The sequence below is a fragment of the Callospermophilus lateralis genome, chromosome 5 (genome assembly GCF_048772815.1).
Source record: "Callospermophilus lateralis isolate mCalLat2 chromosome 5, mCalLat2.hap1, whole genome shotgun sequence".
Taxonomy (NCBI): domain Eukaryota; kingdom Metazoa; phylum Chordata; class Mammalia; order Rodentia; family Sciuridae; genus Callospermophilus; species Callospermophilus lateralis.
In genome coordinates, this window is record NC_135309.1 from 71,794,375 (window position 1) to 71,805,849 (window position 11,475).

General features: G+C 43.1%; 3 protein-coding genes across 3 annotated transcripts in view; all 3 read right to left on the minus strand.

The window, feature by feature from the left end:
* LOC143399805 (protocadherin gamma-C3) overlaps positions 1-3,876 on the minus strand; it is a 94,631-nt gene extending 90,755 nt beyond the window's left edge. The window contains exon 1 of the mRNA XM_077109471.1: positions 3,769-3,876. Within this exon, the coding sequence (XP_076965586.1) occupies positions 3,769-3,861 (93 nt within the window). The 5' untranslated portion in view covers positions 3,862-3,876. The remainder of the gene's footprint in view (positions 1-3,768) is intronic.
* A 31-nt stretch (positions 3,877-3,907) lies between these two features.
* On the minus strand, positions 3,908-6,192 carry LOC143400414 (protocadherin gamma-A9-like). The gene is made up of 2 exons (XM_077109533.1): positions 4,001-6,192; positions 3,908-3,911 (listed from the first exon to the last, which is right to left on the minus strand). The coding sequence occupies exons 1-2, from the start codon at positions 6,190-6,192 to the stop codon at positions 3,908-3,910; spliced, it is 2,196 nt and encodes a 731-aa protein (XP_076965648.1).
* A 32-nt stretch (positions 6,193-6,224) lies between these two features.
* On the minus strand, positions 6,225-11,242 carry LOC143400415 (protocadherin gamma-B5-like). Its single transcript, XM_076857648.2, has 2 exons — positions 8,669-11,242; positions 6,225-6,368 (listed from the first exon to the last, which is right to left on the minus strand). The coding sequence occupies exons 1-2, from the start codon at positions 11,072-11,074 to the stop codon at positions 6,225-6,227; spliced, it is 2,550 nt and encodes an 849-aa protein (XP_076713763.2). The 5' UTR covers positions 11,075-11,242.
* Between the last annotated feature and the right edge of the window lie 233 nt (positions 11,243-11,475).

Below are 11,475 nucleotides of genomic sequence, written 5' to 3' on the forward strand. Positions count from 1 at the left end.
CTGGAGGGGAATCCTCCAAAATCTGATCAGACAGAGAAGTGATGATGATTTCTGGACAGTTGTCATTTTCATCTAGGATTTCTATGATTACTTTACATTGGGTAGAAAGGCCACCTCCATCCTTTGCTTCCACTTCCATGGTGTATCTCTCTACATCTTCAAAATCCAGTGATTGGTTATTCTTAATCATACCTGTTTTCTCATCCAATGAGAACATGTGTCTTGTGCTCTGGGCGGTGCTCCGGAAGTGGTAGTTTATTTCTGCATTTACCCCCTCATCCGCATCAGTGGCTGTCACTTGCAACACGGAGGACCCTGGGGGCAGATTTTCACTAAGACTGATTCTATATTCATCTTTGCTGAACACTGGGGGATTGTCATTAGTGTCCTTTACAAAGATTTCTATTTGAGCGGTGGCACTTCGTGGCGGGTCTCCTCCATCCAAGGCAGTCAATATCAAGCGATGTGATCTCTGCTCTTCCCTGTCTAGGAGTTTCTCCAGGGATAATTCTGGATATTTGCCACCATCAGAATTAACTCTAACTATTAATGAGAAATAAGGATTAGGGTTTATCTGATAATCTTTAATTGAGTTAAAGTTTATATCGGGGTCAGTGGCAGGGTCAAGGGATATCCGTGCACCAGTGGATACAGACTCAAAAATTTCTAAGTCTATTTTCTTTTTATCGAATTGAGGAGCATGGTCATTAATATCCTCAATCATCACAACGACATGAAAAATATTTAAAGGATTTTCCACTACAGCTTCCAACTGCAGCTCACATCTTCTCCTCTCTTTGCATATCTGCTCCCGGTCTATTCGGTCCTTCACAAGCAAGTCCCCACTCTGCGCGTCTACATTGAAGTGCAGCTTCTCTGCGCTAACTCGCAGCTTCCGAGCTGACACATCCAGGACACTGAGCCCCAGATCCTTGGCGAGATTCCCCACCACCGAGCCCTTGGCCAGCTCCTCGGGAATGGAATAGCGGATCGGCTCTCCGAGTGCCGAATAGAACAAAGGCAACAGCCAGGGAAACAGTACCTGCCCGCGGCCGGCGCGTCGCCTTTGCGCGCAGCTCCCTCCCATCACTCACTCACTCGCTCGGGTGTTTTTTCACTGGATCCCCCACTTCGCAGCTGGGAGAGAAAGTTATCTACCACGCTGGAAGAGTATTCGGTCCAGGACAGGCGGAGCCCAGTTTCGGGGATGGATCTGTGCGTGTATTCTCCAGGAGTGAGAGGGGTTGCTTCTGTGGGTTGGTGGCTGCGCAGGAAATCCCAGGCAAGAGACTGAGGGATCCCGGGCGTTGGTGCTTGCTCTGCACTGGCCGACAGCGGCGCCCAGAGGCTGCATTTGGAACTGCAGACTGTCTTCTTTTGAATTCTTTATTTCCAAAATATGTACGTTTCTTTTTGAAAACGCAGCTATATATTAGTCGCAAATTTTAGTCTCACCTCGGTATTACATTATTATACTTACATATTTAGTGTTTTAAATCAATTTATTCCGAATACTTTCAAACTTATACAACAGGTAGTGTTATGTATTATATTGTGGACTTTCATATATACCTATCATCCAGTTTCAACAAAAATTAACATTGAGGCCAATCTTTTGTAAATATATACTTCACTCCCCAATTACTCTAAAGTAAATCCCAAACGTCATTTCAATTAGCATTTCTTCTAGACGTCATTTCTTCTAGATGAGGCATTACATTTGAGAATTGTTATCTTTCAGCCTATTATGTTCTCAAGCTGTTACTAGATTATAGATGGAAATAAATCATAAGTGAATTAATCTAGTGCAAGAAAACTAGTCTACTTCAACAAAACTAGACTAGTTTAAGAAAACTAGAATTCAGCATTTTCCATTCTCTGTCTAGTAGTCATCTATCTGATGAGCCTTATCTTCTGTTTTACAAGGCAGGTGACATATTTTTTGGCACAGAAGAGTAGTTACTTACCATGATTATATATATCAATATATTTGTATTGTATTTTCTCAAGTAAATATGCATTTTATTTCTTTATTTTTTGTATCAAGGATTGAATCCAGGGGTGCTCTACCACAGAGCTACATCCCAGCCCCTTTTGTTTTTTATTTTGAGATACATCTCACTAAATTGCTGAGGCTGGTCTTGAATTTGTGATCCTTCTGCCTCAGACTCCTAAATCACAGGATTACAGGCCTGTACCACCACACCCGACAACACACATTTTAAAATATTGATGAGCACTTGGTATCAAGGCTACCCCCAGATGGAAATTTAACTTCTCACTTGATTTCTTCTGTCATTCATTCACCATTCAAAAGTGTGTTGTTCAATTTCCATGGGTTTATATAGTCTCTGTAGGGTTTTGTTGTGTTGATTTCTAATTTTATTCCATTATGATGTGATAAGATGCAAGGAATTATGTCAATATCTTTTTTTATTAGCTAAGAGTTGCTTTGTGGCCTATCAGACAAAAAATTAAGGGGATGATTTTCCTATTCCATGGTTAAAAATATGACCTGAATGATGTTTGACTTTTCTTTAGTAGGTGAAGAAAAAAAGTGAAATAATTAAAATGTCTGTATGTTGTTATGAATTTCTAGCATATTAGTTACTTCCTTCTTAGGAAACAATAGAAATTTGAAAAATTCATTACAGAGACAAAAATGGTTCTCGAATTCCATAGAAATAGTAGCAGTTATCTACGTATTTATGGATCACATATTTAGAATAGAATCTTGAGTCCATTTCAAAGCTCATTTTCAAATAGTCTCCTGAAATGTGATTTACTACTTGAAAGTTGACATTATGTTTAAAATTATACTAAATAATATGTTCTTTTCCTTATAGCTAAAACCCAGTAAAATATTTCTAGAATCTCCCTAGCATTTTCTGAGAATATTTTTCTAACTTATATCCCCTATTCAGGTTCACTTCTAGTCTTAAAGTTTGGAGAATTAAGCCAGAAGTTAGATAGAGCTGAAGAAATTCCTTTACTTGGTCATTTCACTGTGTTCAGTTAGAAATTTCTCTTGAGCAAGAATATACTATAGGAAAGAAGAGTGTCAAACTACTCTTCATAATTTGACACTATAGCATTAAGAAATTATTTGAGTATATAGAATAGAGGATGACACAATTTTCACCATTAAAGGAATAAAAAAATGCTTTGTTATGGTTTGGAAATAAATAACTGAAGTTTGGATCTTCCTCAGAAAAGATCTTTAAATACATTCTCTACACACTTATGATCTAAAAAGCAACAGCTCAATGGGGGTGGTTTCCCATCACAGAAAAAGAAGAGTGGAAGCAGTGAACCTGGGATTTCAGCTGTTTCCTCTAAGAAAATTAATTAATTTACCCTTACAACATAGTATCACAGTAGAAATGGTTTTAGGGATAAGGTTTTCACAATGGGGACACTGGAGATAAAAATACTTAATAAATTTCAGGAAGAGAAATCCAGCTAGAGAATTAGTAGTGAACTATTATAACCAATCAAGCAACATCACCTCAATAGCCCACACCCCTGCAGGACAATGACAGCTGCCTCATGAAGAACGGTTTCTTTGATACTAGGATAATTATTATGAAAAAGTGAAAATTACATCAATGATGCAACCAATTAATGCCTCCTTTGTATGGTTGGGCAAAATCATGCTCAGTGAAAATATAAAGGGTGAGAAACATTAATATCAATCTGTGCTACCTCAAATAAGAACAGTTAATGAGAAAGTAGTTACAGACAGTAAAGAAAAAAAATCCAACTCACGGGAACCAAAGGAGTGTCTTCTATAGGAAACTTGGAATCAAGTGAATGGCCCAAAGTCTCCTTTTTCTCACAGCTCTCCTGGCTGATGAGCATGTCTGCATAGTTGGGTTGGGGAAAGATAATGTGGCTCTTTCTAGAGTCAGCTGTGAGAGAAAACTCCTGGGAACAGGTCTGCAGGAAAGCCTGCACCCCCTCCACGCCCACAAAGTGCGAGGTGGGCAGACCAGTCAACCCATCATTTTCAGCCTGTAGCAGATGCAAGGAATGCCATCGCCGAAATTTGAGCCCCAGCAGAATAAGGACAAAGGTGAGGAAGACGCAGGAGACAGCAGCCACTGCCACGACCAGGTAGAGCGTGAGGTCAGAATCTCTGGAATCTGCAGGGATCTCCATGCTGCCCAGGTCAGCCAGGATATTGGGGATACTCTCAGCCACAGCCACGGTGAATGTGACAGTGGCTGAGAGAGGTGGCTGGCCATGGTCCTGCACAGCCACCACAAGGCTCTGCTTTATAGCATCTCTATCCAGAAGAGCCCTTGCTGTACGCACCTCACCTGTGTGCAGCCCCACAGAGAAGAGCCCTGTCTCACTAGCTTTGAGCAGGTGGTAAGACAGCCAAGCATTCTGTCCTGAGTCTCTGTCCACTGCCACCACCTTGGTCACCAGGTATCCAGGCTCTGCAGAGCGGGGTGCCAGCTCTACCCCAGTGGAACCATCAGTGGGGAGGGTGGGGTACAGGATCTCAGGGGTGTTATCATTCTGGTCCAGCACAAAAAGGCTCAGTGATGTGTTACTGCTGAGTGGTGGGTTCCCGTTGTCACTTGCCCTTACCTGTATTTGAAGATTTCGAAACTGCTCATAGTCAAATGATCGCAGTGCATACAACACACCAGTTTCAGAGTTAATGGATACATAGGAAGAGAGAGGAGCTCCCTGGATGGTATCCTCCACCAAGGAGTATGTAACCCTAGCATTTTCATTGTTATCAGGATCATGGGCAGTTACTGAGAAGATGGAGGTGCCTCTGAGGTTGTTTTCCAGAAGGTAGATAGAATAGGAGGCTTGAGAAAAGGCAGGTGGATTGTCGTTGATATCAGTCACATACAGGGTGATGTGAATTTCCGTAGATAGGGGTGGCATTCCTCTGTCTGTGGCTGTCACTGTGATGTTATACTCAGAGGCTTTTTCTCTATCAAGAATTTGGGCTGTCAACAACCTGTAATAATCTTCTATTGAATTTTCTAATTTAAAAGGCAGATTCTCCTGGATGGAACAGAAAACCTGACCATTCTTCCCAGAATCTTGGTCGTGTGCATTGAAAAGGACGATAACTGTTCCCTGAGGAGCATCTTCCCTCACTGGACTAAATAGAGATGTAATGGTCACTTCGGGTCTATTGTCATTTACATCTTCCACCATAATTAGCACTTTGGTTCGCCCTTTCAATCCACCACCATCTTCAGCCTGTATTTCCATTTCATAAAATGAACATTCTTCATAATCTAGACTTTTTGCTACAAATATTTCCCCAGTGTTTTCGTTAAGTTGGAAAATGGGAGATTGTTTTTCATTAATTTTCCGGAATTTATATGCCACTTTTCCGTTGGCTCCCTCATCCGGGTCGCTAGCTCTTACTGTAAGCAATAGGGTGCCTGGTGGCACGTTCTCAAGGACTTTGGCTCTGTAAATCGGTTGAGCAAACACTGGGGCATTGTCGTTTGTATCCAGCACTGTCACCTGGATGCGCACTGTGCTAGAGCGACGTGGGTCGCCGCCATCCGCGGCGGTGAGGACCAGATGGTGAACAGCCTCTTCTTCTCGGTCCAGAGTGTGCTCCAGCACCAGCTCCGGGTTTAAGGTTCCATCGTCTCGCGTTTGCACGTCCAGGGAGAAGTGGTGACTGGGGCTGAGCTGGTAACTCTGCAGGGAGTTCACGCCCACATCCGGGTCAATGGCTTCTGGGAGTGGGTACCGAGCTCCAGGAGCAGCAAGTTCATTAATTTTTACTTCCAATTTTTCAGCCTCAAATTTTGGTGCATTGTCGTTGATATCACGCACTTCTATTTCTATTCCGTAAAGTTTTACGCTGTCTTCAACCAAGACTTTAAAGTGCACCAGACACCGCGCGCTCTGGGCGCAGAGCTCCTCCCGGTCTATCCTGCCCGCAGTGATTAAGCTGCCGCTTTGTGGATTCAAAGAGAAAAGCTGCGTCCTACCTCTGGAGACAATTCGGACTCCGCGATCTGCCAGCTCCCGGGTTTCCAGTCCCAAGTCCTTGGAGATATTCCCCACATTATAGCCCTTTTCTCTTTCCTCCGGCACCGAGTAGCGGATTTGACTGGCCCTGGCCTCCCACAGAGTCCTCAGGAGCACGCACAGCAGGACCAGTCTTCTGCAAGGCTGGCGTTTGGTTGGAGCTGCCATTGTTGCCTTGCTACTGAATTCTCTCAGAATGCTTACCGTGTACACTGACGCATTAGAGTCTTCTCTTCCTCCTCCACGGTCTGGTGATCTTTTTCCTCAGGAGAATGCCGGAGTGCCCCAAAATAAGAGATTGAGTTTCCTTGCAGCTCGGGAGCCAGTTTGTGGAATAGGCGGGGCTTTGTGTAAAGATCTGAAAGGAGCCGAGTTTCCAAAGTTGGCGAACAGCGGCGCTCAGAGTCCTAACTCGTTACTACACCGAAATATTCAACTTTAAAATATTCCTTTATTTTTGAGATATGTTCTTGCCGTATAGCTCAGACTGGTCTTGAATTCCTTTTGGGCTCATGCGATGCTGCTGCCTCAGCTTCCAGAGTAGCTAGGACTGCAGGCACATGCCCCCGGGCACCGCGATATTTGCAAAATTTGATCATAGAGGATGGCGATGGCTCCAAGAATTCTCTTTTCTCATTTGATTTTGGGCTTTTGTAATTGTTTCTGGCATTCACATTTGAAAAGCAATTACCATTTGGGTTATTTGAGTTGTAAATGAAATGGAATGGAATTTCATTAAGTATAAAATCACCAGTTTTTTAAAAAATTAATATCAACCTAACTTTTTTTTTTGTTTTTGGTAGAATTCTACACACACTATAGATATGTAAATTCTTGTAGTTTATTTTTTATGATTCTTAATTTATTTTCTATATATCTGTTAGTTTGCAGAAGTAATGATGTGTAGTTCTCTTTGGAAATATGTTCATATATTCATATTTTTCTTAATTTGAAACTTGTGTTATCTATTTATAGATGTATATCATATCATTATATTGAATGAATATATATGAACAGATTAATCACATTGAAATTATTTTATAAAGTTAATTTATGTTGATGGTAAAATTCCCGAAGAAAAGTTTCTTCTAAAACTTGTGTCATGAAAACATTTTTTTTGGGGGGGGGGATGATGGTGGTACTGAGAATTGAACCCAGAGGTGCTTTTACCACTGAGCTACATCTCCAGCCCCTTTTTTTTCATATCAAATCATTTATTTACCCTGTTTATTTGTTATTTTGAGACAAGATAGTGCTAAGTTGCTAAGGTTGACCTTGTATTTGTGATTCTATGGCTCAGCTTGCTGACTACCTGGGATCACAGGTATGAAAAACCATACCCAGCATAAAAATAATTTTCACTAGGCAATCATTATAGATTTTTTCCCCTAATATTGCTAAAGTTTAATAAGATTGTGGTTTTAAAGATCCACATTTTTGCGGTTATTCAAACTTTTCTTCTATTTCAAAAAAGTTTAGCTTTCTATGTGAATACACGATACATATACAGATATGGCATTTGGAAGATTCAAATGAACACATAGGATAGAGCAAGTTTCCATTTCCATATTTCCATCCTCCATCTAGACATTTCACTTTTTTTTCTTTTTCTTTTTGTGGTGCTGGGAATCAAACCCAGGGCCTCATGTATGCTAGGCAAGTACTCTAACAAGGAAGTACATTTTTTTCTTAGGATTTTGCATCCAACAAAATCTGAAAGAATTTAATGACTTGGAGCTTATGATTTAAGTGAGTCTCTCTCTCTCTTTTTTTTTTTAGAGAGAGAGAGAGAGAGAGAGAGAGAATTTTTTAATATTTATTTTTTAGTTTTCGGCGGACACAACATCTTTGTTTGTATGTGGTGCTGAGGACAGAACCCAGGCCGCACACATGCCAGGAGAGCGTGCTACCGCTTGAGCCACATCCCCAGCCCAAGTGAGTCTCTTTCATACACACAAACACATGTAGCATTTTTCATGCATTTAATGTGAAGTCAAAGAACCATAAATATAAAGGAACTAGACATGAGAAATAAACAATACAAAGGAATGGAATCTTTCAGTAAACTTGGCAAAGGAAGATATCACTAGCTGTGTCTTTAAAGAATGAATTAGGGTCTGTGGTTGTGGCTCAGAGGTAGAGCAATTGCCTTGAATGCATGAGGCACTGGGTTTGATCCCCAGCACCACATAAATAAATAAACAATTAAATAAATGAATAAGATGTTGTGTCCATCTACAACTAAAAAAATTTAGAAAAAAGGAATGAATTAAATGATTTTCTACTCTAAATTTCATATTTACATAATATTTAAATATAAGCAAAAGAATGACAATCAATGGGTAAACATCATTAGCTTTGACAGAAGAGAGAAACTATGTCCAATCTTTTTGCCAAATTATTAAGAGGTCACTCTCATACTTTGTAAATCCTGTAACCTTTTAATATTCCCTGGAATCTGTATTGTATTTTATAAGCACTCATAACTCAACCACCCATAATTCAATTCTTCACAATTTCTATGAGGAATGGAAATTATAACTTCCAAAGACAACTCAATAGATCTGAAAACATGCAGTATTTCCATGTTAATACAGAAAATGGATGGATGATGAAAAGTTTTAAAAACTTAAATGGAACTCACCGGTGCTAGAGCTTCAGGATGGCAAGTTGACTCACTGGAATTACAAAGTGGAAACAAAGTTCCTGGTGACTCACTACAGAGTATGTTTTGTCCTGAACTCAGTGGATCATTACTTTGTAGGAAATTAAACTCTGTTTTTCCCGTATGTGCAACGCAGAGATTATAGGAGTAAGGCAGAGTTCCCTCACTGTAGTTGGGCTGAATCACAGGTCCAGGCTTGGCGCACAGACCAGGTTGAAAGCAGCCCCAAGCCTCATTGCTGGAGGAGTGCCTCAGGCGCAGGGCAATAGCCAAAATCACTGCCAGGAGGAAGAGCACTGAGATCAAGGCCAAGGCCACCACCAGGTAGAACTGTAGCTCCGCCTGGGGGTCAGGGGGCAAAGGGCGGTCACTGAGGTCTGGCAGTGCCTCCTGAAGGCTGTCCGCGAAGACCAGATGCAGCGTGGCGGTGGCCGAAAGAGGCGGCTGGCCACCATCACGCACAGCGACCAGCAGGCGCTGGCGGGCCGCGTCCCTGTCGCCCAAGGCGCGAGCAGTGCGCACCTCGCCAGTGCGCAGCCCCAGGCTGAAGAGTCCGGGATCGCTGGCCTGCAGCACGTGGTAAGACAACCAGGCATTGTGTCCAGAGTCAGCGTCCACCGCCACCACCTTGGTGACCAGGTAGCCGGGCTCCGCGGCACGCGGCACAGTGTCGAAGAGCGCTGAGCCATCGGGCGCCAGCGTGGGGTAGAGCACCCGCGGCGCGTTGTCGTTGCGGTCGCCTACCAACACGCGCAGGCTCACGTTGGCGCTGAGCGCGGGCGAACCGTGGTCACTAGCCTGCAGAGTCAGCTCAAAGGAACGCAGCTGCTCGTGGTCGAAGGCTCGCTGCGCGAACACCACGCCGCTCTGTTCGCTCACAGACACGTAGGATAACAATGCCCGAGGCTCCAGGTCGCTGGCCGCGATGGAGTAGGAGACTTGGCCGTTGGGCCCCAGGTCTGGATCGGAGGCGCTAACTTGAGCGATGGAGGCTCCAGGAGGGTTGTTTTCTGCTATGTAGACTACATAGGAGGCCTGGCGGAAAATTGGAGCATTATCATTGACGTCTCCAATTTTTAAGGTGACCAATATGCTGGAGGAAAGGGGCGGTTTGCCCCTGTCAGCGGCAGTGATGGTGACATTGTACTCCGGGGTCAGCTCTCGGTCCAAGTTCCTGTCCGTTACCAACTTATAAGAATTTTTAGATGAAGAGATGATTTTAAATGGGACTTCACCTTCTAATCGACAATTAACCTCCCCATTTTCCCCAGAATCTTGATCATGGATTTTGATCAAAGCAATTAGTGTTCCAGGTACTGCATTTTCTAAAATCATTTCAAGCAGAGAATGAAATGTAACTTCTGGGCTATTGTCATTTTCATCTTGAATGTTAATTTCAACGGTACATTGTGAGACCAGTCCTCCACCATCCCGCCCTTCTACTAAGAGAGAATATTCTTTAGTGTCTTCAAAATCCAATACCTTTTGAGTTGTAATTTCCCCACTCTTTGAATTTATACTAAAGACTTGCCCGGTTCTGTAGAAAGAATAAGTAATTTCTGAGTTGATTCCCTCATCCTGGTCGATGGCTGACACTTGCAGTACAGCGGTGCCTGGAGGCACATTTTCCCGAAGGCTGACTCTATACACTTCTTGGTTGAATACAGGGGGATTGTCATTGGCATCAGTGACCTGAATCCGTAGTTCAGTGGTGCCACTTAGGGGTGGATTTCCACCGTCCAAGGCAGTCAGGATTAAACGATGGAAACTGTGTTGTTCCCTGTCTAAGGTTTTCTCCAATATCATTTCCGGGTATTTACTACCATCTTGTTTCTCTTTATTTATCAATGAGAAATTAGGACTTGGAGAGAGTTTATAATTCTGTAGAGAGTTTAGTGCAATATCTGCATCTTCTGCTACTTCTAATATAAATCGTGTGCCTGGCTGAGCAGACTCACTTATTTGCAGATCAAAGAAAACGTGCGCAAATTTTGGCGCGTGGTCATTAATGTCCTCAATCTCCACACTCACGTGGTAAAAGTTCAAGGGATTTTCAGCAACAGCCTCAAAATCCAGAGCACAAACTGGCTGCCTCCCACATATCTGCTCCCTGTCTAGCCTGCCGCTCACAAGCAGTTCCCCTGTCTCTGAGCTCACAGTGAAGTAAGACTTCTCCGAACTGATACGCAGTTTTCGAGTCGGTAACTCCAGGACACGGAACCCTAGGTCCTTGGCGAGGTTCCCCACTACCGAGCCCATGGGCATTTCCTCGGGAATCCTGTAGCTGATCTGCTCAGAGAGCGCCCGGCAGAACAAAGACAGTAGGAAGGGAAGGAGCACTGGCCGCCTGTGAGTCTGGCCCCTCTCCGCAGCGCCGCTCCCCATCCCTCTTGCTCCCCTCTGCTTGCTCACCAGTCAGGAGACTCTGGAGTACGAATGATCTCCGTATTGCAGATATTCGGAGCTCCGAAAGGACTCTTAGTTCCAGATCCAGTCCAGAAAAAAATATTCTTCTTTTCCGTAGGAAGTAGCGGTGTAATGGCTGGCACTGAAGAGTCACATATTGCTGCTCTGGAAAGCGCGCTGCGGTTGCGCGAGGAGATGGTGAGCTCCAAGCTCTCCTCTTTGGACAACAGCGGCGCCCAGAGTCCACAGGACGAAACTGCAGCCGTGCTGTTTCAGTTTAACCAGTAGTATAACTGTCCAAATAAGCCGTTTTAAATGTATATATGTATATATACATATACATATACACACACAAATAATCCTTTTATTTTGTTTATTTA

What these genes read in the sequence shown, in the direction of transcription:
- LOC143400414 (XM_077109533.1), bottom strand. Translation starts at nt 6,192, where the DNA reads ATGGCAGCTCCAACCAAACGCCAGCCTTGCAGAAGACTGGTCCTGCTG.
- LOC143400415 (XM_076857648.2), bottom strand. Translation starts at nt 11,074, where the DNA reads ATGGGGAGCGGCGCTGCGGAGAGGGGCCAGACTCACAGGCGGCCAGTG. An exon ending in ATCCTGAAGCTCTAGCACCG is followed by an intron (nt 6,369 to 8,668) that starts GTGAGTTCCATT and finishes CTTTACACAAAG; the next exon opens with CCCCGCCTATTCCACAAACT.